The 21,960-nt window shown below is 35.8% G+C and overlaps 1 protein-coding gene across 2 annotated transcripts in view; it reads left to right on the forward strand.

The window, feature by feature from the left end:
• The window catches only part of SCEL (sciellin), a 71,090-nt gene that overhangs the window by 40,171 nt on the left and 8,959 nt on the right, over positions 1–21,960 (forward strand). The window contains exons 10-23 of one of the 2 annotated variants that reach the window (XM_075199868.1): positions 599–640; positions 1,044–1,118; positions 1,919–1,981; positions 6,291–6,347; positions 8,216–8,287; positions 10,018–10,077; positions 11,603–11,662; positions 12,742–12,798; positions 13,020–13,073; positions 13,253–13,306; positions 13,543–13,602; positions 13,727–13,786; positions 15,072–15,122; positions 21,437–21,907. In XM_075199868.1, the coding sequence (XP_075055969.1) occupies positions 599–640; positions 1,044–1,118; positions 1,919–1,981; positions 6,291–6,347; positions 8,216–8,287; positions 10,018–10,077; positions 11,603–11,662; positions 12,742–12,798; positions 13,020–13,073; positions 13,253–13,306; positions 13,543–13,602; positions 13,727–13,786; positions 15,072–15,122; positions 21,437–21,907 (1,236 nt within the window). The remainder of the gene's footprint in view (positions 1–598; positions 641–1,043; positions 1,119–1,918; positions 1,982–6,290; positions 6,348–8,215; positions 8,288–10,017; positions 10,078–11,602; positions 11,663–12,741; positions 12,799–13,019; positions 13,074–13,252; positions 13,307–13,542; positions 13,603–13,726; positions 13,787–15,071; positions 15,123–21,436; positions 21,908–21,960) is intronic. The other variant, XM_075199869.1, reaches the window with a different exon arrangement.

Consider the following 21,960-nt stretch of genomic DNA (forward strand, 5'->3'; position numbering starts at 1 on the left):
ACTTAAAGGCCAATCATCTTGGACTTCCCATTGCTTTGCCAGTCAGTTCAAATTCCTTTCTGGCACAGCCAATGAAAATGTATGCCACTAGTGTTTTTATATGGTGTGGGCAGCAGTGAATATACATAAAACAGATGGTAGGGCTCCTAAAACCCTCCAGGTGCCCTGCTCTTCTTTAGCTTGTTTAGAGGGCATGATGGTTTGTTCAACACTTTTTGTTCTGTAAACGAGAAGCAGTGGAACTTATGTAGGTTAGTATATAAAGCTATAGCCTCAAAAGAAATCTACTCTATATACAGATACAGAATCAAATTTAATAGTAAGTTTAGCATTTGTAGTTACATGAATGCCACAAAATAAGGAGATCCTGAAAGTAATTGAGGAACATGAATACGGGAAAAAAGCTGTCACGACTGGAAATTGGTGTTTTTGTATTGTAATGACCAAATGTCTTGTTTGTAGTGCTAATGTTCCCTTATTAAGAGCTGTCATCTAAGGCTGCATCTGTCAAATACAGAATTGTTCACAAGGCTTCTCTACAAATCAGACTGTAATTGTGTCTATGGACTAATCATGTCATTTTATTACTTGTCAACAGGGTTCTTCCAGGCAAACCAGACAAACCAGAAGGACAAAAAATGTAAGCACTATTTTTTCTTTTCTTTTTTAATGTTTTATTTTTACACTTTTTTAACAAACTCTTTTATAAACAAATAAGTATATGGAGAGGAGAAAGGAAGCAGATGAATAAAGTAAAACAATGCTGGCTTTTTATTCCCAAACTATTACTTTTTTTTAAGTAAGAAAGGCATATGGAGTATTCATTTTAATTTAATTCATGCTTAAGTTTAATGTCCCTTTAATTCTTTTATAAAGATCTCTAGAAATACACTCCATTTACAACAATGTGTATACGCATAATTATACCCATCCTATGGTTTTGGATAGTAAGGAATGTACTCTGTACATTTGGGGACAGGTGTATATTAACATTAGTTGTCAAACAATCCATGTTTATTGGTATGTGCTTAAATATCTAATAGCACCATATACTCATCGGATACCAGGAACACGGATAAGCCAATCAGAACCAATTTCATTGATAGTGCCAGATCAAGGTAATTATTTTTTGTTATTATAGATTGTATCTCACTGTTTTTGTTTTATGAATGAAAATACATATGTATAATAAAAAACTCTTAATTAACCTCAACACAATTGATCAATGTCCTGAATTACCTGCTGCTAACATCTGATCTAATATTTTCTCCAGTATTTTTAATCAAGGCCAATTCTATATAGAAATCATAAAGGCAGAAATCGTAAATACGCATCTTCACTGAAAATTGGTAGAATTAATTTTTTTTTATTTACGTAATAAAGCTACAAATTTATTGTCAGTCTTTCAGAAATCTAGCCATATGCTTTTCATGAGCCTTTCTGTGTCTACATGTTATATACATGTCTGAAAATATGAGACCATCCCATAAAATATTAACTAAATAAAGTATCAACAGCATCATGTAGAAAAAATTGATCATAGCAACAGGCCTTTTAACATAGTATCATTTAAATGTTGATAGTTAGTGCCAACAGTAACAAACCATAGACATTTGTGGTACAGGAGATGACGAGAGGGTATTTGTGGGTTAATAATATGTCAGTTATTTTTAATCTCCAGTACACTGAAAGCAATAGACATTCACATGTAGTTGGTTGCTATGGTAACCTCTCACCCTTTCACTCGCACTCTTGTGAACTACAATGTTACCGCTGAAAGCAATATATTGCTAATTGATAAATTGCAATAAAAGCAGTACAAGGCATTTGAATGCCATTGAAATAAGCAATGCATTTTCTACTGCATTATTTTTGCACTATTATTCATGAGATTTAACCATATATTGTGTTTTTTTAGATTTGAAAAAACAGACACAAAGCCTAGCCCACCCACTTCTCCCATAGCCAAAACCGACACTAGGTAAAGTGTAACTGGATTTTATGTTTTCAAGTCTTGTTTTGTATTGCTTGCTACAATGATATTAATTATAATCACAATAAGACAACATAGTATGTCCCAGGTAAATAGTATTATCTTCAAAATATCGAACATTGGACATCTTCATATCCCAGTATCAGAGCCAAGATTTTGCATTTTAATTGCTAAAAATTATTAACTATTATTAACTATTATTATGTGATGAGACGGCACATTGCAAGGTAGCACAGAGTCAGCTTTTTTTTAAACACCATTCCACCAGGTTTTTTTGACCCAAACTTGCTTCTTTTGTAGATGTGCAAATGACTGCTCTTGCTGATGGGCACTAGAGATGGTCACTGACCCCCGTGTTTTGGTTTTGGATTCGGTTTTGGATCTGGATTACCGTCGTGTTTTGGTTTTGGTTTTGGTTTTGCAAAACCGCCATTGCGTGTTTTGGTTTTGGTTTTGGTTTTGTTTGGTTTTGTTTTGCTATTTTGTTGGAAAATACATGTTTTTGTGCCTAAAATAACCCAATTTAGTGCTCCAACTGTTTTAGAGATAAGTAATCTAATTGTTGAGGTAATAAATCATCCAAAAAAACTGTTTAATTCTTCGTTGGTAGGCCTTCATTTATTCTACACACAAAACAGATTGTCTTCCTCTCCATCTATGCATATTGGCAATGCAGCCATCGTCTTTGAATCTATATTACACCCTACACTTATAGTTAAATATGTAAAGAAATGGAAAAAGACAGTTTGCTTTCTGTCTCTATAGGCCCCCTCCACTTTTTTAAAAAAACAAAAAATTCAGCCATTATAGACTGTACAATATTAATTGACATGGAGAAAGCCAGTTTGGTTTCTGTCTCTCTGGGCCCCCCTCCACTTGTATAAAATACTAATAAATTCAGCCGTTATATACTGTACAATATAAATTGAAATGGACAAAGGCAGTTTGGTATCTGTCTGCATCAGATCCTCTCTCCACTAGGAGTAAAATAGAAAACTATTCAGCCGTTATATAATCTAGAATATAAATAGAAATTGAGAAAGGCAATTTGGTATCTGTCTGCATCATAATCATCAACATCATCATTAGCGCCCTCGTCGCCTACACAAATCTCCCCCTCATCCTCTTCTAATTCCAAAGTGGCATCCTCAATTTGGGTATCACCGGCTACACTCGGGCTATTAAGGCACACATCAGCAGAATGCTCACGATTAGACATCCCACTGTTGGATGGACTCTCCACAGGGATTCTTGTCATTTGTGAATCAGAGCAAATATTCTCCTGTAATGCCTCACTGTTATCTTGCAGCTCAGCTTTGACGTGTAACAGTAGTTGTGCACCAATTGTAGGCTGGGTAACTTTTTGGGATCTGCCACTAATAGCCAAAGGTGAAGGCCTCATTCTCTCTTTGCCACTGCGTGTGTAGAATGGCATGCTTGCAATTTTTTTTTTATCGTCACTTAACTTTTGCTCAGTTACACTTCTTTTTCGCTTCAATACAGTAAATTTTTTTTTGGTTTTTGTTTTTTGCACTAATTTGAAAACACTCTGTTGTTTGACATCGCCTTGGCCAGATGACGTACTGGGAACACTAACATCAGGACTGGTGACAGAACCTGGTTGCTCATTTCGATCATATGTGGACTGCTTTGAAACCATTCTGAGCGCAAACCACTGGGGAGTGCTAAAAATTATTTAGTAGATACTGCTGACAGATATGACTTTTGACAGCCAGAAATATTAATGCACAATTATGGGGGACACCCCAAAAACACTGAGGTGTGCTACAAATTATTGAGTAGATACTGCTGACAGATATGACTTTTGACAGCCAGAAATATTAATGCACAATTAGGGAGGACACCCCAAAAACACTGAGGAGTGCTAAAATTTATTGAGTAGATACTGCTGACAGATATGACTTTTGACAGCCAGAAATATTAATGCACAATTAGAGAGGACACCCCAAAAACACTGAGGAGTGCTAAAATTTATTGAGTAGATACTGCTGACAGATATGACTTTTGACAGCCAGAAATATTAATGCACAATTAGAGAGGACACCCCAAAAACACTGAGGAGTGCTAACATTTATTGAGTAGATACTGCTGACAGATATGACTTTTGACAGCCAGAAATATTAATGCACAATTAGGGAGGACACCCCAAAAACACAGAGGAGTGCTAAAATTTATTGAGTAGATACTGCTGACAGATATGACTTTTGACAGCCAGAAATATTAATGCACAATTAGAGAGGACACCCCAAAAACACTGAGGAGTGCTAACATTTATTGAGTAGATACTGCTGACAGATATGACTTTTGACAGCCAGAAATATTAATGCACAATTAGAGAGGACACCCCAAAAACACTGAGGAGTGCTTAAAATTATTGAGTAGATACTGCTGACAGATATGACTTTTGACAGCCAGAAATATTAATGCACAATTAGAGAGGACACCCCAAAAACACTGAGGAGTGCTAACATTTATTGAGTAGATACTGCTGACAGATATGACTTTTGACAGCCAGAAATATTAATGCACAATTATGGGGGACAACCCAAAAGCGCTGGGGAGTGCCAAATATGAAGAAAAAATAATAAACCTCTATCCTCCTCTCTGCACTAGCGATTTTGGTTAGAGCAATTGCAAGAACAATATTGTATTCTTTCTCTGTCCCTGCTCTAATTAGCCTATGACTACACCCTGCTCTCTCCCTCTGTCAAATGGCGATGGATTGCTGTGGAGGCGTGTATTTATAAAGTTGAAGTATCGCGAGAACCGAGTCCCGAGATCCGACGACGTCACAATGACGTTCGGCCTCGATTTGGATTCGGAATTGGCGGGAGAGTACCGAGCTGCTCAGCTCGGTACTCGGATACCCAAAGTTCGGGTGGGTTCGGTTCTCGGAGAACCGGACCCGTCCATCTCTAATGGGCACACAAAATGGTTAAAATTGCAATTGTCTTCCAATTGCAGCACAAAAATTAGATTTCATTATGCTAGAGAGCTATATAAATGATCTACAAAGGATAGAGATAGGGGAAACATTGCAAAAAGGCCTTGATTTTAAGTAACAGTTTGAACTTGGTGTTAACCACTGTTTTAATGGGGTGGTGTTTGCACAGTCTAGAGTTATATGATGCACTTGTACGGTAGGGGACAATAAACATACATCATTTTGGAATCTCAAAAATAAATCTTGCAGCCAGTATTAATTAGTAATTAATGTTTGTAACAGGCAAAATATATATATTAAAATTATAAACTTGACAGGCTCTCTTTAACATCTTAATGATGGTTGTACCCACAGTTAGACTGGTTACACACTACAGAAATTTTCTCCTGACGTGTTATCTATTTGACCAACGACTGATAAAAAAAAGTCCCGATCAGCATGCCATTCCATGTGTACACACTATACACGTGTTACAAGATTTACCTTCATATCTGTGCTCTTCCTCTGTCATAACCATCTGCTGAAAAGATCATGACTCTGTAAATCCTATGGAGATCCTGATCGTGATTGCATACACACGGCAGGATTGGAACAACATTGTTCCATCGAGGTTTTTAGTTCAGCTTAAAAATAACAAACGATATGATGACCTTTGGAATGATAATAGCTTATCTTTGTAGTGTACATACAGATGCAATGTTGTGCCGAACAGACGTTTATTGGGTGTTTGGCTGTAAACTCTGTAGTGTATACCCAGCCTTAATTGGAAAAAGTTACTTAACTTATTGAGGATAGTCCTAATGGAAAAGTAGGTTGTGCCTTGACCTAAGTTTGCATCGTTGCATGATGTAAGAGGCACGGAGTGCTCAAGAACCTGGGCATTAGGCAAATTTCTTCAACTTAGGGGTGCAATGTGGCAACATGAGATGTTAAAATGTTCACTGCAGTATTTAGTCATAATTAACTCTAATGATCATGTATGTATGAGATAGTACATTGTCTACAGTAAATTATAGGTATATTACAAGTGACAGAGGAGATCTGGGACCATCAAAAAGCACAATGCTGTAGGTCAGAGAAATCAAAGGTCACTTCTAATGTCCATAATAATTTACAGTATGTTGTACATAATATAGACATTTCCTTTATGAACATTAAAGAGATGACATCATAACTCATCAATTATAAGTTTTTACATTAGAACCCATTATTTATACAGACGTTACTTACATGACCATTATACATATATTACTATTATAAAACAAACATTCTGTACATATTATATTTACTTGCTAAATTGGTTTACCCTTTTTTTTAAATAACCTTTTTCAGAGTCCAAAATGTTGATGAAAAGCCAAAGCTGTCACCTATTGCTAAAAATGAGGACAGGTAACTTATCTTCATTTACATATATTTCTATACCTAATTGTTATTTCATGACTACTGTCAGCTGACTCGAAGATTCAACTAATGAGATCCTGTTTTTAATGTATGTTTCTACCATAACATCTGCAATAGAAAGTATGGTAGAAGTGTTTAAGTATCACAGCCTGTGTGGGTGTTCTAGCACCCTGCACCCAGGGAAAAACATGTGCTTTTAACTTCCCTAACAATCTGCATTCATATTGATATATTAACATAGAAATATACATATTATGGCAGCAAATTTACATATAAGTCATCAAACTGTGCCACAATTGTAAAGCATTACTTAATGCATTTCAGTCATGGGCCTTCTATTAGGATGGAGCATATCTTCATGGGTGAGACTTTAAAGCATTGGAGGTTGTTTTACAAATGTTTTTATTAATAACTAATAATCCACCATAACTTTTAATATAACATAAGTTACAAGAACTTTCTATAGTATATACAAAGGATATACAATGGTAAAATGTCTATAATATAGAACTGTACTTGGGTTATATATATTTAGTGTTCCCATATGTTTCCATTTAAACAGAAAACCTTTCCAGCTAAAATAATAATCACTATACTTATTATACTTATTCACCATGTAGACTCAGATTGAGCCAAAATTAAGTGGAAATAGGTTATTTGAACTGTTATTTGGGGAAACAATTCATTATAAGATGGATTTTATGAACTAAATACATTTCAGGTCATATATGTCTCAATTGTTCATTTCAAATACTAGCTGTATATGCAAAATGCAGCTAGCCTGGCGAGTCTGGTTAAATTACTTTAAGGTATTCTCAAACATTTATGACCATGTTTTGCTGTTTATGGCAATCCTAGGGTCAGATCCCCATTTAGTTTTAGCATGTAAATATCTTAGATTGTGTTTTGTATAGAATAGAAAGAAGAAAAAAGGCTGTTAAGAAATGCAAAATGATCTAATCGGACCTACAAAACAGTTGTGTTTTGTGTATGTAGGGTTTAAGCATGGCCTTGTAATCTGGCTGACATGTTGCAGGTAAACTGTATTTTGGTCACAATTAGTCCACAGAATTAGTATATTCTCCACCCTAATGCTTTTGGAATACATTAAACATGTACTGTTCCATGATGGGATGGGTGTAAATTAAATATAGGCTATGCTAGAAAAGGCATGCAAGTAGTAATGTGCAAGGTCAGCCCAGCTCCCAAATATTTGGATAAACCAATGTACTGTACAAGCAAGTCATTTGGAAACAGCTATATCACACATATGGACAAAATATAGTGTTGTCAGATAATTCACATTCTACGGTCTTTTACTGATTTCTCAATATTGGCTTGACAAATATTATTATTTATTATTATCTTTGCCTTATAAGGCACTGCAAAGGGTCCGCAGCGCCGCACAGTACATATACAGAAAACAGAACCAAAACACAACATGATACAAAAATATATACAAACACAGGTGACCGGGTAAAGCAAATCCGATTATATCTGACAGGTAGTGAAAGGGATGGTAGAAACCAGCGAGAAGAAGGCCAAAGCTTAAGAAAACAGGGAGAACAGGGCCAGCGAAGCAGGTCAAGAGGTACAGAGGGTGAATGAACAGTAGGAGGAGCACACAAGGAAAGAGGGCCCTGCTCTACCCTGGTAGATGTCATGAGCTATATCTTTGTAGAAAGAGGCTGCATTTTTCTCAACTTAGCATCTGCTCATGCCACTTAATGTATATTTTGCCAATTATGAAATTGGACAAAGTCGCTGCACATAATGCATTGAGTGGAAAATGTTAATGGACAATTAAAATAATCAGATGTAAGCATAACATATGTATACAAACGTCTCTATTTAAGGGCTTCATACTCTACTAAGCCGGCTATTCCAGAGAGCGGAGAAAGAAGAAGTGCAGTGGAAAGAAAGCAGAGGTAGGCATGGTTTAGGATGAATGTGTATAGAATGAGTAGAGGTACAATGTACCACAGAGACACCTATCAAGTGCTACTTGGGCTAACATACTTGAAAGTAATCCAAAACCCTATTGCTTAAGTTATGTATCACCACTTTCGCACTGCCTTCCTACTAGACATCCCCAATTCCTAACCCTTTGCTTTTCTATACCCCATCCATAAGGCTCTCAGATTCTGACAAAGATTGTGTTGTGAATATGCCTTACCTATCAATAGACCTACAAAGTGATGACAGCTCTAACACCAACTCGGTACACCGCATAACCTGCATAGGAGAAATGTATTACCTGGCAGTAGTGAAAGTTAAGCCCTGACTGTACATTGTTGCAGATTGGGGCTGATGACCACTGAGACCCCTGTAACTACACCATTGATGATTATTAATATGGGTAGTAGCAGTATTATTTACAATTCAAAGCTATTCTTCACGCTGACCTACACATGTAACTGTTATCAAAACATAAATATATCAATTACATGTTACATTTTAAAAAATACACAGATTTAATTTATCATATGATAGAGCATTATAGGTTATGTTATATTCATCTATCTGTATGCAGCCATCTTCTGGACAAGTATAAATAAATATATTTGAACTTCTAAGTAGCTTTTTGACATAATAAAACTGCAGAATGCCTACTTTACAGCACAGGCTCCTGATTTGGCTTTGAGCAGTCACATGAGATTATACAGGACAAGGCCCCCATCAAGAATTAATTTGACCATTGTATGCATTACAGACTGTAGATTGGAGTAAGGCTTTACACATGCTTTACTATTAATGAACTGAAAATTCAATAATGTTTACAATGCAGTATATAGTATGGCAGCATGTTTTTGGTGGTTAACACACTGCCTACGGACCTGGTCTACAGGCGCAAGGAGAATGAGTTGAAGCTATGTGATATTGCAGCTGTGGGAAAGAAATAACAAAATCTACAATAATAAAAGTGGCCTAGGTGCCAAGAAACATTAATACAGATATAGTTTCTCCTTAACCAATTTTTGATTAATGCTTAGCGTACAGGAGATTAATCTCTTCCTATTACATCAGTAACTGTATGCTTATGAGTTATCTATAGAGCGCTGAATAGACAGGAACAAATTTGCAAGGAAAATTATATACAAATTGTGTTTTGCAGTTGAACAGGTCATTTTACAGAGATGCGAAGTTCCAGCAATACAATGTTTGTGTTCCGCATTAGCTTCACCATTCTGTGGATTACCATTTCACACTGTATTTGTGAATTTGTATATCATGGAATATATAGTCTATAAATAGAGCTGGGAAGAAGCTCAATTAACTCTGCTGTGTAGTGTTGTTGGATTAGGACTGGAAACACTTAGGGCATGTTCAATTAAGACGGCAGATCGCGGTTACGCACGGCTGCTCAATTCCCATTACCGTAACATCAGGGATCTCCCTTTGCACCCCATGAGGTTGCAAAGGGAAATCTGTAATGTTGCTGTACCGTATTGGCACTTTATGAGTGCAGGCGCGCATGGCTGAAATCTGCCGTCTTCATTGAATGATGCCCCTTAGGCATGATATCTTGTGGCCTAATGCAGAATGGGGCAAATATTTTGTAGGACAATTTAGAAAATTTCCTTCATCACCAAAGCTAAATCTAAAAACATTTCTTATATATAAATAATTGTTTCTGTCATTTAATTCCTGATTATAGAAGTCAAGACTTTGATAATCTCATTGACGTTTCAAGCTCAAAAGTTGTAAGCAGTAAAGGGTAAGCTATTTCTAACAATTATTTCACAAATGTAATTATACAAATGTAATCAATGTTATTGTAGTCTAAGTGATCCCATAATACCATGCTCTTACTTTCATGCAGTGTGCGATCACACACTACTATCACTACTTCCGAAAATTAATGATTAAAACATTCTCTGCAAAGTTTTTCATAACATGTTGGTGATATATAAAAAAGGTTAATAAATTAATAATTGTGACCTTACTGCAATAAAAACCCAAATCTGAATTCATATTTATAACATGACAATATTTTAAAACAATCCGATTGTTAAATGTGTATGAAGTTAAACTGACATGCAAATCTGATGTACTGTAGGTGTTGCAGAAGTTTAATGACCCCCAATGCTTGTCCACTTGTGCGATGTCAGATAAATAGGCAGGGCGTATTCTAAACATTTAGGATCTCACATATAAATTATACGTAATAACTGAAAACAATAATTGGTGTATATATTTTATAATATATAAAAACAACTTTTTTCCCAGGAACCAGCTATAAATATGGAATAAAAAAATAGCAACATACCTGTGCATTTATTATACTCCCTAAAATTAGTTCATATGTACCAAATTTAGTTCATGTATGGAACAGTATTACAATCCTAAATGGTGTTTAGCAATAACTGTAAAGAGAAATGTTCACACAATTTTACAGCCTGTATAAAAATAATTAATTATAAATCAGGAAACTTTTCCTCCCGGTAATTGGTACCTTTCTTAGCAATAATGATGCCCTGGGTTGTGTTAGTGAGTTTCCCATTGGAAACATAATTAGAAACAAAGGGCCTAAGTCATTAAGGAGAGTGAAGCAAAACAATGGAGTAACTTTGCATCTCTGCAAAACCATGATGCATTGGACGGGGAGATAAATTTAAAATGTGAGGACAGATTTATAATTGGGGTAGGGCATGTCCTAGATCAACTTTAAATTTCAGTGTAAAAGTAAAATTATCATGTATCTGTGTGCTACATGTCAAAAAAGTCTGTATTTTCTTTATGTGCAAAATAATTAACCACCCCTTACATTGTAACATGGTTTTGCCCAAGATCAAAGTCACTCCTTTTTTTGCCTTACGCTCCTTAATGACTTAGGCCCATAATGTTTAGTAATATCTGCATTGAGTAAGTTATTAAAAGATTATTATTAGTGTCCATATAAAAATTATGTTGCTTTACATAACATGTTGGTGCTTTAGAAAATAGAACACATACTCATTAATATCATTCATTAGGCTCTGATATATTTTATATTACTGTGCAATCTGGGACAAGGGAAAGATGCAGACATAACAGTGAAGAATTTTCTGCTGAAAGAGACTATTAGGGCATCTGAGCATTAGAGCTTACAATCTGAACGAAATGTGGGAGTTAGTACTATAGAAACAAGTCAATATTTAGTACAGCCCCATTTAAACATCTCACTTTCGTGAAGACACTGTGCTATATGTTATATTATGTAAATGCTATTTTATCCATTTTTGTTTCGATTTATCCAAAAGGACTCAAGATATTAACAACCTTATCGACATCAAAACCACAGCAGACAAAGGCAAGAAAAGGTACAATGAGCCTGATTAACCTCACTCTTCTAATAACCAATGTAGATATTAAAGATACACAATAAGTTAAAAACAAAACTTGCTGATAAGACCAATTTTAACGTGAAATAAAAAAGCTATTATTAAGGATATGATAAAATGCATTTATTGGTCAAACATGACTGTCTGTCTCATTCTCAGCTCTGACTCTTATGCTGATATTATTTACATAGTTAAAGCTAATTAATGCCACAAATGACCACTAAATCTAACATGTAAGATACTGTAACATTCACAGTCAACTTGTAAAATCCAACAATATGCAAAACTTCCAGTGCTAAGTTGAAACTCGAACAGTTGTCCTCTGTCATCTGCTATTTAATGTTTCAAAAGTGTGAAGAAGTCATATAACCTAACTGCTGAAAGGCCATATATGTGGCTAATATGTGACATCTGATCATTCTGCAATTAGGATGAATAATCACATTTCAAATGGTAACACACATTCTGATCAGCCGGTGGCAACCTGCACACATCAATGTCAACAATAGCATAGGTTTTTCAGCTTGACTGGTCAAAATGCTTTTAAATTTTGGGTAAACAGGATGGTGGGCTGTTGGTGGGCCACACATGGAGCAACGTTGAGCCAATTTGGCTGGAAACAGCCCAATCGCGCAGTGTATAGCCAGCTTTTTAGGCAAAGAAAATTCTAATGCCCTCACAAATTGCAACATTATTATAAACACCATTAATTTGTTTATTCCAATTTTTGCATATAAGTATGTTAATGTTACTAGTACCCAAAAAAGCTAATTACATTGTATATATTTTTTGTCTCAAGCACTCATTCCTTACTAATTCCCATTTTTAATATCATTGTTGTTTCTGAGACCCCTTATGAAAAATATCTACAATTTTTACAAACTATTTTGAACACAATGATACTGGCTTATTTCTAGTTGTGTGTCTTTAATGTCAAAACCTGACTTTTGTTGGTAATGAAACTAAAAGGGCAAGGGAGATATAACTATTATTACCATTTTTGCTGTGAACTTCATATAATGTAAATGACATTTCTTAATGTCAATTTTTATTTTAAGAGACCAGTTGGACGACCTTATTGAAATATCCAAAACTGTAAAGAACACTCCTAAAAGGTAATTGAAAAACAACCCATAAGCCCATAGACCTTGCAATATTTATAGTGTGAAAAAATTATCTTCTGGCAACCATATCTAACCTATTCACCATATTCAGATTCTTTATACACATCTAAGGGCGGCTGTTATAAATATATACTATATGACCTTTCACTGCTTGTTAAATTGTTTTATGTTTAAAAATAAAAAAATAAAAATCTACATATTTAAATTTAAAGGGATGGAGATCTGGACAATCTGATCGAAATTAAAAAGCCGGAAGTTAAAACCAGGTAATTTTTCTAATTTGTTTCTTTTATTTTGCTAGCTGTGATTACTGTGATTTGTTTTATTTTAGACGATAAATGACAAACAGGAAGGAGATATTTCAGCACAATTTTGTTAAATCTATAAACTATGCCTATGGTGTTCAACAGATATATATTTACACATTTATTCATTTAATTTAAAGGGATGGAGATTTGAACACAATTATTGAGATTAAAAAGCCTGATGCTAAAACCAGGTAATTGTTCTACTTTTTTTCTTTTGATCTCTCAAAATATATCACTTTGTTAGCTGTGATTATTGTGTATTTTCCATTTTACTATATTATGTATGTAGCATAAAAAAACTGTTAAAATAGCAGTTTGGTTAAAAGCTGTCATTTTTCTTATTAGACAAATATTTTTGTTATTTTTTTATATTAATTGTATTATGTTTAAAATAATTATATTTCTTGCTGAAATTTTTGGATTTTAGAACTCAAAATATTGATAACCTGATAGATGTTAAAAGTACTACAACAAACAGAAATAAAGGGTAAGTAGTAGTTTGGTTAAAAGCTGCCATTTTTCTTATTAGACAAATAATTTTGTTATTTTTTTATATTAATTGTATTATGTTTAAAATAATTATATTTCTTGCTGAAATTTTTGGATTTTAGAACTCAAAATGTTGATAACCTCATAGATATTAAAAGTACTACAACAAACAGAAATAAAGGGTAAGTAGTTTCTCTCTATAACCAATTTACTTATTTTATTTATATAAAATGCTATTTTCAGAAGTTTACCACTGGCATATTAGTGTGTTATTGTGTGTCAGTGTGGATTTTAGTATCAAAGCAATAACATGGTGACAATGAGGAAGCATGTAGAGGGAATGGGAGGTTAGAATGTTATACAGAGACATGGTGGAGGGATATTTGATCACTGGTGTCAGCCACACATCATAAACTGTTGTAAAAGGGGTCCTCCTCATACCTAAAAATGTTTCTAGAGGAATGGATAGAAAATTAAGAATCTGGTGACAACTTTGTGGACTTTCAGGTTAATAACTAAAATAGATAAAATAAGAGCAAAAAGTCTTATTTTATAAGTACATGTCCTTTGCTATCTTGGTATCTATGAATCATAGAGGAGACACTATGACTGAAAATGATGCTATTATTATTTGATGTTTTACAACATACAAAATAAGCATTCAAAAGCAACTGAAATGGCACACTTCTCCTGCCTTATATATTTTAGCATTATTATCATTATTTTTTGCATCAAGAAAATTGGTCTTCTTAATTTATTCCTTGCATTGTATTGCCTCTCAAAACTTGCAGCCTGAAACATCTGCCTAAGTTTGCCTCTTAACAAATAGGTGTGCACATGAGTCTTTTCAGAGATATCATTTTCTAAATAGTTAAACGTAAATGCTTTATTAATTAATCATCACTTAACATAAGTGTTTTTTAATATTTAACAAAACATGTGCATTCATTTAGTTGCAGACGTCAGAGGGATAGTGGCTCATTTTAATTGAGCATTACAGTGTTAGGATGCTTGCTATATACTTTTGTGGTGGAAAGAAAATGTAATTAATTCATATCTACTAAATAACCCCAGGTAGGAATCAGCTTGTAAAGGTAAAGGTGGGCAGGTTACTAACAAGAAATATAAGGTTCTACTACAGTAGAATGGAGTACTATATATTGTTTGTAGACTATGTTCTTATGTAGTTTAGTTATTTTTATAGTGATAACACTCTACTAGCTGTCCGTCTGATTAATTAATACTTGCTTTTAAAAGATGGATACCACTAACCCTCAGAACCCTGTCTGAATGGTTCTTCTAATTTAATAGAAATACATTTAACAAGAGCATGTCATTCAAACACATGTAAACACAAAAAAATGCGCTCTGATGGTTTATATTGTTTTATGCTTCTATTGTCATTCTTTATTTAATTACCCGATTTTGTAAATTCATGATTATATTATTTTTATTGGCATATTTAAGAAGTCAAAGTCTGGATGATCTTATTGCCATAGCAGGAGATGGAAACCAAGGGTAAGAATTTTAACTCTAAATACATTCTCTTTTTTCTTCGCACTTTCAATTAAATATCTTTACATTGTGAAATATACTAATAAATGTATCAAACTGGATATTTGTTACTATGACAATCCGGTTAAATTAGCGCTTTCTACAGTAGAGTCTTCTCTTGTTTTTCATTCTGATTTACTCCCTTGCTTCCTATTTCAAATAGCCGTTTTGTTAATAGACCTAAATCTCTACATTTTAATTATATCAAGCACCGATTGCTGCCAAGAGAAAGGAGAAGCTGTCTGTTCAAAAGCTGCATTATAGTGCAATTGGGTAGCTAGTGGCCTATGGTCACATATAGTACATACCTACTTCTGAACTCTAGGGGACACCTGGAGGGTTAAAAAGGGAATTGAACCACCCATGGTTTGTTATGCCAAGGGAACTGTTCATGGAAGCAACATAGAAATGATTTTATGTTGCTTTAATTTATTCATATTTGTGCTACTTGATCTGAATTGTAAACCAACAATTTTCCCAATTAAAATAATGAATGGTGGGTAGTGGGTAGTTGGTAGTACATGAGCATGCTGAATGCACAGTCACTAATATGGGGCATTTTTATTCACTTCAGTTTGTAAATATACCCTTGGGCCCAGTTTTATGTTTCAGAATTATAGAAACATTATCTATCTATCTATCTATCTATCTATCTATCTATCTATCTATCTATCTATCTATCTAGTAAATGTGGAGAGTTGTATTGCTGTATATAAATGGCAGCTGAGTCCTTGGTGTACATGGAAATAATTAACAGGCATCAGAAAACAAATGAAGGATGAATTTGTGTGACTAATTTTAGTTGTGTTAGGAGTTCATGCTAAATTTAGATTCTGAATGTGGTTATCTGTTATAGTACATAATTAGTGTCATTCAAACACATTAAGTATGCTTTGTAATGCTGTAAAACAAACAATAGGCATTGAAAAGCAGAACCTTCATTGCTACCAAAGCTGCAACTCAGCTGAAATCGTGCAGTGACTGTACCTAAAACACAGTATATTAGGTAAAATAAAACTTTCTTAGCTAATTTGATGGATGCAATCTTAGTTAAAGGGCCTTTTATTTACAATCATTGTTATCATAGATTTGGAAGGTGCCACAGTTCTCCACAGCACTGTACAGTAGGGAAAGCAGGACATACATAAAACAGGGTCATACAAGGTAGACAAAATAAATTCAGACATGAAAAAAAGTGTAGGGAGGACCCTACAGGCTATTTAGAAGAGGCCACAGCTGAAACAAGAGGAATAAGAGTGACTCAGAGTGGAGATTGGGACAGTGGTGAGGGTGCATTAATGTGGAAAGTATAGGTGAGAGTAGCATAAGCTCTAATAAAGAGATGGTTTTTCAGAGAACGTTTAAAGATTTGGAGTCTGTAGGAGTGTTTGATCCATCATGGTAGAGAATTCCATAAGAGGATAGTGGCACAGGATATGTCTTGTAGGTGGCAGTTAGAGGTGGAAATCAAAGATGAGGTGAGGCCCAGGTTGTAGCTAAATCTAACAGGGCGAGAGAGAACATTTTAATATGAAATTTGAGAAGTATAAAGGGGTTGTGTTGTAGAGGGCTTTGCAGATAAGGGTGAGTAATTTTAATTGGATTCTGGAGGATATATGGTTTCAGTATCTCTATGAGAAGTTCAGTGTAGCTGTGGCATTTAAGAAGACTGGGTGAGGGGAATGCCAGATAGCAGGAGGTTACAGTAGTCAAGGTGGGAGATGATGAGAGAATGGAGAAGAGTTTTTGTTGCAGCTTGGTTAAGAAAAGGAAGTATTCTGGCAATAGTCTTAAGATAGAGGTGGATGTACTGGAAGAGAGACTGGTGTGAGGAATAGCAGAGAGCAGTCAAGCGTGACACCAAGGCTTTGCAGACTGAGGGCAGGACAGGATAGTCATAGGAGAAAGTAGTTGTTATTGTGATAATGAGAAGTGGGTTGACTCAATAGTACTTAGACGTCCCAGTGTATATTTGAATTTGAGTGTAGGGGGGGAGTATGAGGTATAGTGGGGCTGAAGAAAAGGAGGTTGTGGTCAGAGAGCAGGAGGTCCAAGTTCAAGAAACTAGAGTTTCAGCAGAAGCGGAAGAACATGAGGTCAAGGGAGTTCCATCACAGTGGGTGGGAGAGGCCAAAGGAGAAAGTAGCGAAATCTTAGTTGCAGCAGAGACAGAGGAAATGTCAATGAGAATGTTGAAATCATCTAGTATGAGAGTAGATAGGTCAAAGCATAGGAAGTAAATGAGCCAGACAAAAAATGTGTCAAGGAAATGAGAAACTGGACGTGGGGGACAGCAACATGACGATAGGAAGATAGATAGAAGGAAATATAAAATAGTGTGGACTTCAAAGAAAGAGAACAAGATGGAGAGTTCTGGGGTGTATGATTTGGGAGGTACAGCTTGGAAAAAGTAAAGTAGAGTGCTTACTCCACCACCCTGTTTGTGACCGGGTCTGGATGAATATGGAGTATGGATGAAGAAATGTTCCCTGTAGGAGAGTACTGCAAGAATGTAGGTTAGCCAGGTTTCTGTAATAGCACTGAGGTTAAGAGAATTAGAAATAAATAGATAATGTATGGATGCAAGTTTGTTACATTCCAAAGTTGAATGGAAAACCGGAAGGAAGGGTTATAAAGATATGTGGATATGATTGGAGGATGAACAGATAGTGGGATTGTACAGGGATCACGGTTAGGTGAGATGTTGTCGGCAGCGATCAGAAGGAGCAGGATGAGAAAGAGGACATGGGAGGATTTGTGGATGTGAAGATTGTTTCTGCGCATGTCAGCCAATGCAATGGTTGCAGGAGGACAGAAGAACAGAAGTAGTGAAGAAGAAATCATAATAGGGGAGGGAGAAATAGGATGCTGAACAGTGAAGAGAAGTTTGGTGAGAAGTGTGGTTAAAGTGAGTAGGAAAAAGAGAGATGGTAAATTGAATAGGTGCATGGTGGAGAGATGTGAGAAATGTGGATTATTGTGAATTAGGTTGGGTAGGTAAAGAGAGAATGCGGAGGAATAAAATATCCAAATTGTGGAGGACACTGGAGGAGGTGTAGGCTACTTTACCACTCCTTGGCTGGGATTAATAGAGTAGGTTGTCTCTGCAGTTTTGACTTGAGTTGACGGAAGCTGACAGTTGAGCTCTCTGGGACTTCTGCCATTAACTTGCACAGGAGCCTTGGGTTCAGTTCTGTCCAGGGTGCTTTATTTGTTTGAGTTTCCTCCTACAGTCAGTTAGTTGGCATCTGACTAAATTGGCCCCAGTGTGTCTGTGCTTTTCAGTACCTGTGGTAGGTAAATTAGATTGTAAGCTACACTGGGAAGGTGAATAATGTGAATAAATGTTCTGTGATAGTACAGCACTTCATAAATATATGAGTATCATAAAAATAAAGAATAATAATAGTCCATCTGCATAGACATTTTGTGTGGTCTTTTCAGGTTTACTGTGATTGTCTCTTCAGTGTATAGGAAGAATGATTGGATCCTATGGGCACAGTTTGTGTGGTTGGATGATGACACCTGAAATATTAGAGGTAGCTTTGAGCACCCATATACATTGAAATTTGACACCAATTCTGTCTACAATGAATTGGTTGACAAATTTGCAGCATTGCAACTTTAGCATCATCTCAAATCACAGCCTTTTTTCTTCTAGTTTATTGGTCATTAGGACTTCATTAAGTATTTAGAATAACTCATGAAAGTAAAAGTAGTAATCTGACACATGAATGTAAGTTTCATGTGTCACAATTGTTTCATAACTTCAATGTATTTTACATGACTAAAAACACAGCCCGAACCACCAAACCTAAAATGTCTTCCAATATGCTTCTAACACTTCTGACGGCTGAGACTGTATGATGAATGGCAATCCTAAAACATACTGGTAGGTTAATTGGCTGCTATCAAAAGTGATACTAGTCTGTGTGTTAGTATGTGATAGGGGATTTAGTCTGGAAGCTCCAATGGGGTAGGGAGTGATGTGAACAGCGCTGCAGAATTAGTGCTGCTATATAAATAAATGATGATGGTGATGTACAATTTATCCAAAAATTTACTCATAACATCATGTATTTTTGTTCTTTACCGGATGTTGGACATTGTTGTCATATTTGGTCATACTGAAGCTTTATCGTAATCAAAATCACCCTAACCCTCATTTATATTAGCTTTAAATAGTTTTGATCCATGTTTATTGAAAGAGTACATATATTGATCTCCTGTAATATTTTACTTTCATTCTAAATCAAAACTTGGACCACATTGGTTGCAGTGCACTGTGACATTTACAAACAACTTTTAAGGTGCCACAGGCTTCCCCAGCTGCAGTTCATCACTGAAATTAAATCTACCCACCGGAACAGCTTCATCCAAACCCAATACCTGCAACATTATATTATATCTGTAATAAACTAACACAGTTGTCTGAACTATATCTACATTTCTTTAATCTTTAGTTGCTTGTGATTGTGTGATAGTTGTATGTTGGTCGTGGCATCCTCTTTTTCCATGACCTCATTTCAGTCACATTGGCCTCTATAGTTATAGTAATGATCTCACTTTATACATTTATGAGAGTTGTTTTCTAGAATTTGGCTTAACATCACTTTTCACTGACTGCTTTCAATTTGTGATATTTAGATGGTATTATACACATAGGCATGGACTCATCCATGATTGAGCACACAAATTAGTTGATCAGTTGAGCACATGAGACAGTTTACTTGAAATAATGTAATTATGAACACTACCGCCAATACCATTGTGTCATACTTTGATTAGAGCAACTAGCTATTAATTGGCTTTTTTCTATATATATATATATTATTGCCATTTTTCCACTATGAGAGCTATTGACAGATTCTTTCACCTCATCAGCTGCAACAACTAGCTGCTCCATACCAATGCTTTCAACGGGTCCTTCTACTGTTTGGGATCAAATTCACTGTACTATCTTTATCCTTCCTACAAGACCATCAGCAATTTTGGCTCACCCTTTATATAGAATTTCAAACTTAAGTGTTCTCCTAACAGCACACTACACTACCAAGATTGGTTGTTCTTGTTACCTCCTCTCATTTCCACCCGAGAGATTTATCTCAAGCATATGATGTCTGGGTATCAATGGCTCCTTTCAAAGTGTTCTCAAGTATATCAGCCCTTAAAATGCACCGTACTTAGATCTTACCATGTCTCAGCTTTCAATCCTCCACATCACTTGTGATACTTCCAAGCCACATGATTAACCTGTCTTCTATTCACGTAGTCCACACCTTGTGGTAGATTACTAAAACTTCTGAAAAGTGTAAGAGTTATCCATAGCAACCAGGCGGCCCGCCGAGTCTACACATGCAGCCCCCCAGCTGGATGCTCCCAATGTTATTCTTTGCTTAATAAGCAGAGAATGAGGCAGGAATGGGGCATCTATCTTCCGCATTGTCTGACCTCCTGTGCACAGTGGAGGGAGGTCATGCGGTATATGGACAGTGTGCTCACCCTCCTTCTTCTGTGCATCCTTTTTGAAAGCTTGAGAGCTGTATATACAACCCTCAAGCTAAGCTAAGTTGCCCATCACTGCACTAGATAAGTGATAGCTTGGTTTCGATGAGAAATACCTCCTTTTTTCTTTTTAAAAAACATTTTAGCAAATAAACTCCCTTTTGCTATTTATCTTCTTTAGATTGTGGTCATATTCCTCTTCACATTCTGTTTCGGTTTGTACTTGAATGCAATATGTATGGAAGTTTTGCATAGTACTAGATAAATTTATGTCAGGAGCGAACCTCTCCTCAGGTGTTCACCTTGCCTCCCAGTCCCAGCATCACTCCCATGTGTATGGCAGCTTCCACAAACTTTGATTACAAATGGAAGTGTATGGTGATACATTTGCATGTTTTTCCTCCATCAGTCTATGCAAGCTGTAGAGGGGTTGCCAGTGGGAAAAGTACAGAGGAGAGAAGATAATGCTCCTTTCTTTGCTGCACCTCCTTCAGTCTCAAAAGATAGTAGCTATGCTCCCAATGCAGTGCTTGCAGTAGGCGGCACACAGGGATATGTAACACTGTGTGTTTCCAACTACGGTCATTGCTTGTGAAATTGGTAATTATTAGTTACAGAGGATCTGTGGACTGCCTTAAATAGCACATGGTGCTGGATGAGTTTCATAAACTGTCATCACATTGTAAACACTGGATGATAATAGTAATTAATAAGTGATTTTGGTGTATTATATGATGACATTAAAAAAAATAATTTCGATTTAATCTCATTAGGGTAGCCAAGCCTGGAAGTAATAAAAGTAATGTAACAAGCCAAAGTTCAGCCGCAACTACTACCTACAATGTTGTGGATAAATACCGTGATGCACCGGACAGACAATCTACCACAAGCAGAACCTACAATGTTACTGATAATTCCCAGGATGCACCAAGTCGGCGTTCAACCACAACAACAACCTATAAAGCTACTGATGAATCTCAGGATGCACCAAGCAGGCGTTCCACCACAACAACAACCTACAAAGTTACTGACGACTCCCAAGATGCACCAAGCAGGCGTTCAACCACAACAACAACCTACAAAAACACTGATGACTTCCAGGATGCACCAAGCAGGCGTTCCACCACCACAACAACCTACAAAGATAATTCTGATGCTACAACTCGTCGCTCAACCAAATCTTTTGAGGACAACATTGACGGACCAAACTCTGGTTCAAATGTGACCTTCACTCAAGAGACACGGTAAGTTTATTTAAAAAGAAATAGTGGGAAAAATGTTTGATTTTATTCACCTT

Source organism: Mixophyes fleayi, chromosome 2 (genome assembly GCF_038048845.1).
Source record: "Mixophyes fleayi isolate aMixFle1 chromosome 2, aMixFle1.hap1, whole genome shotgun sequence".
Taxonomy (NCBI): Eukaryota; Metazoa; Chordata; class Amphibia; order Anura; family Limnodynastidae; genus Mixophyes; species Mixophyes fleayi.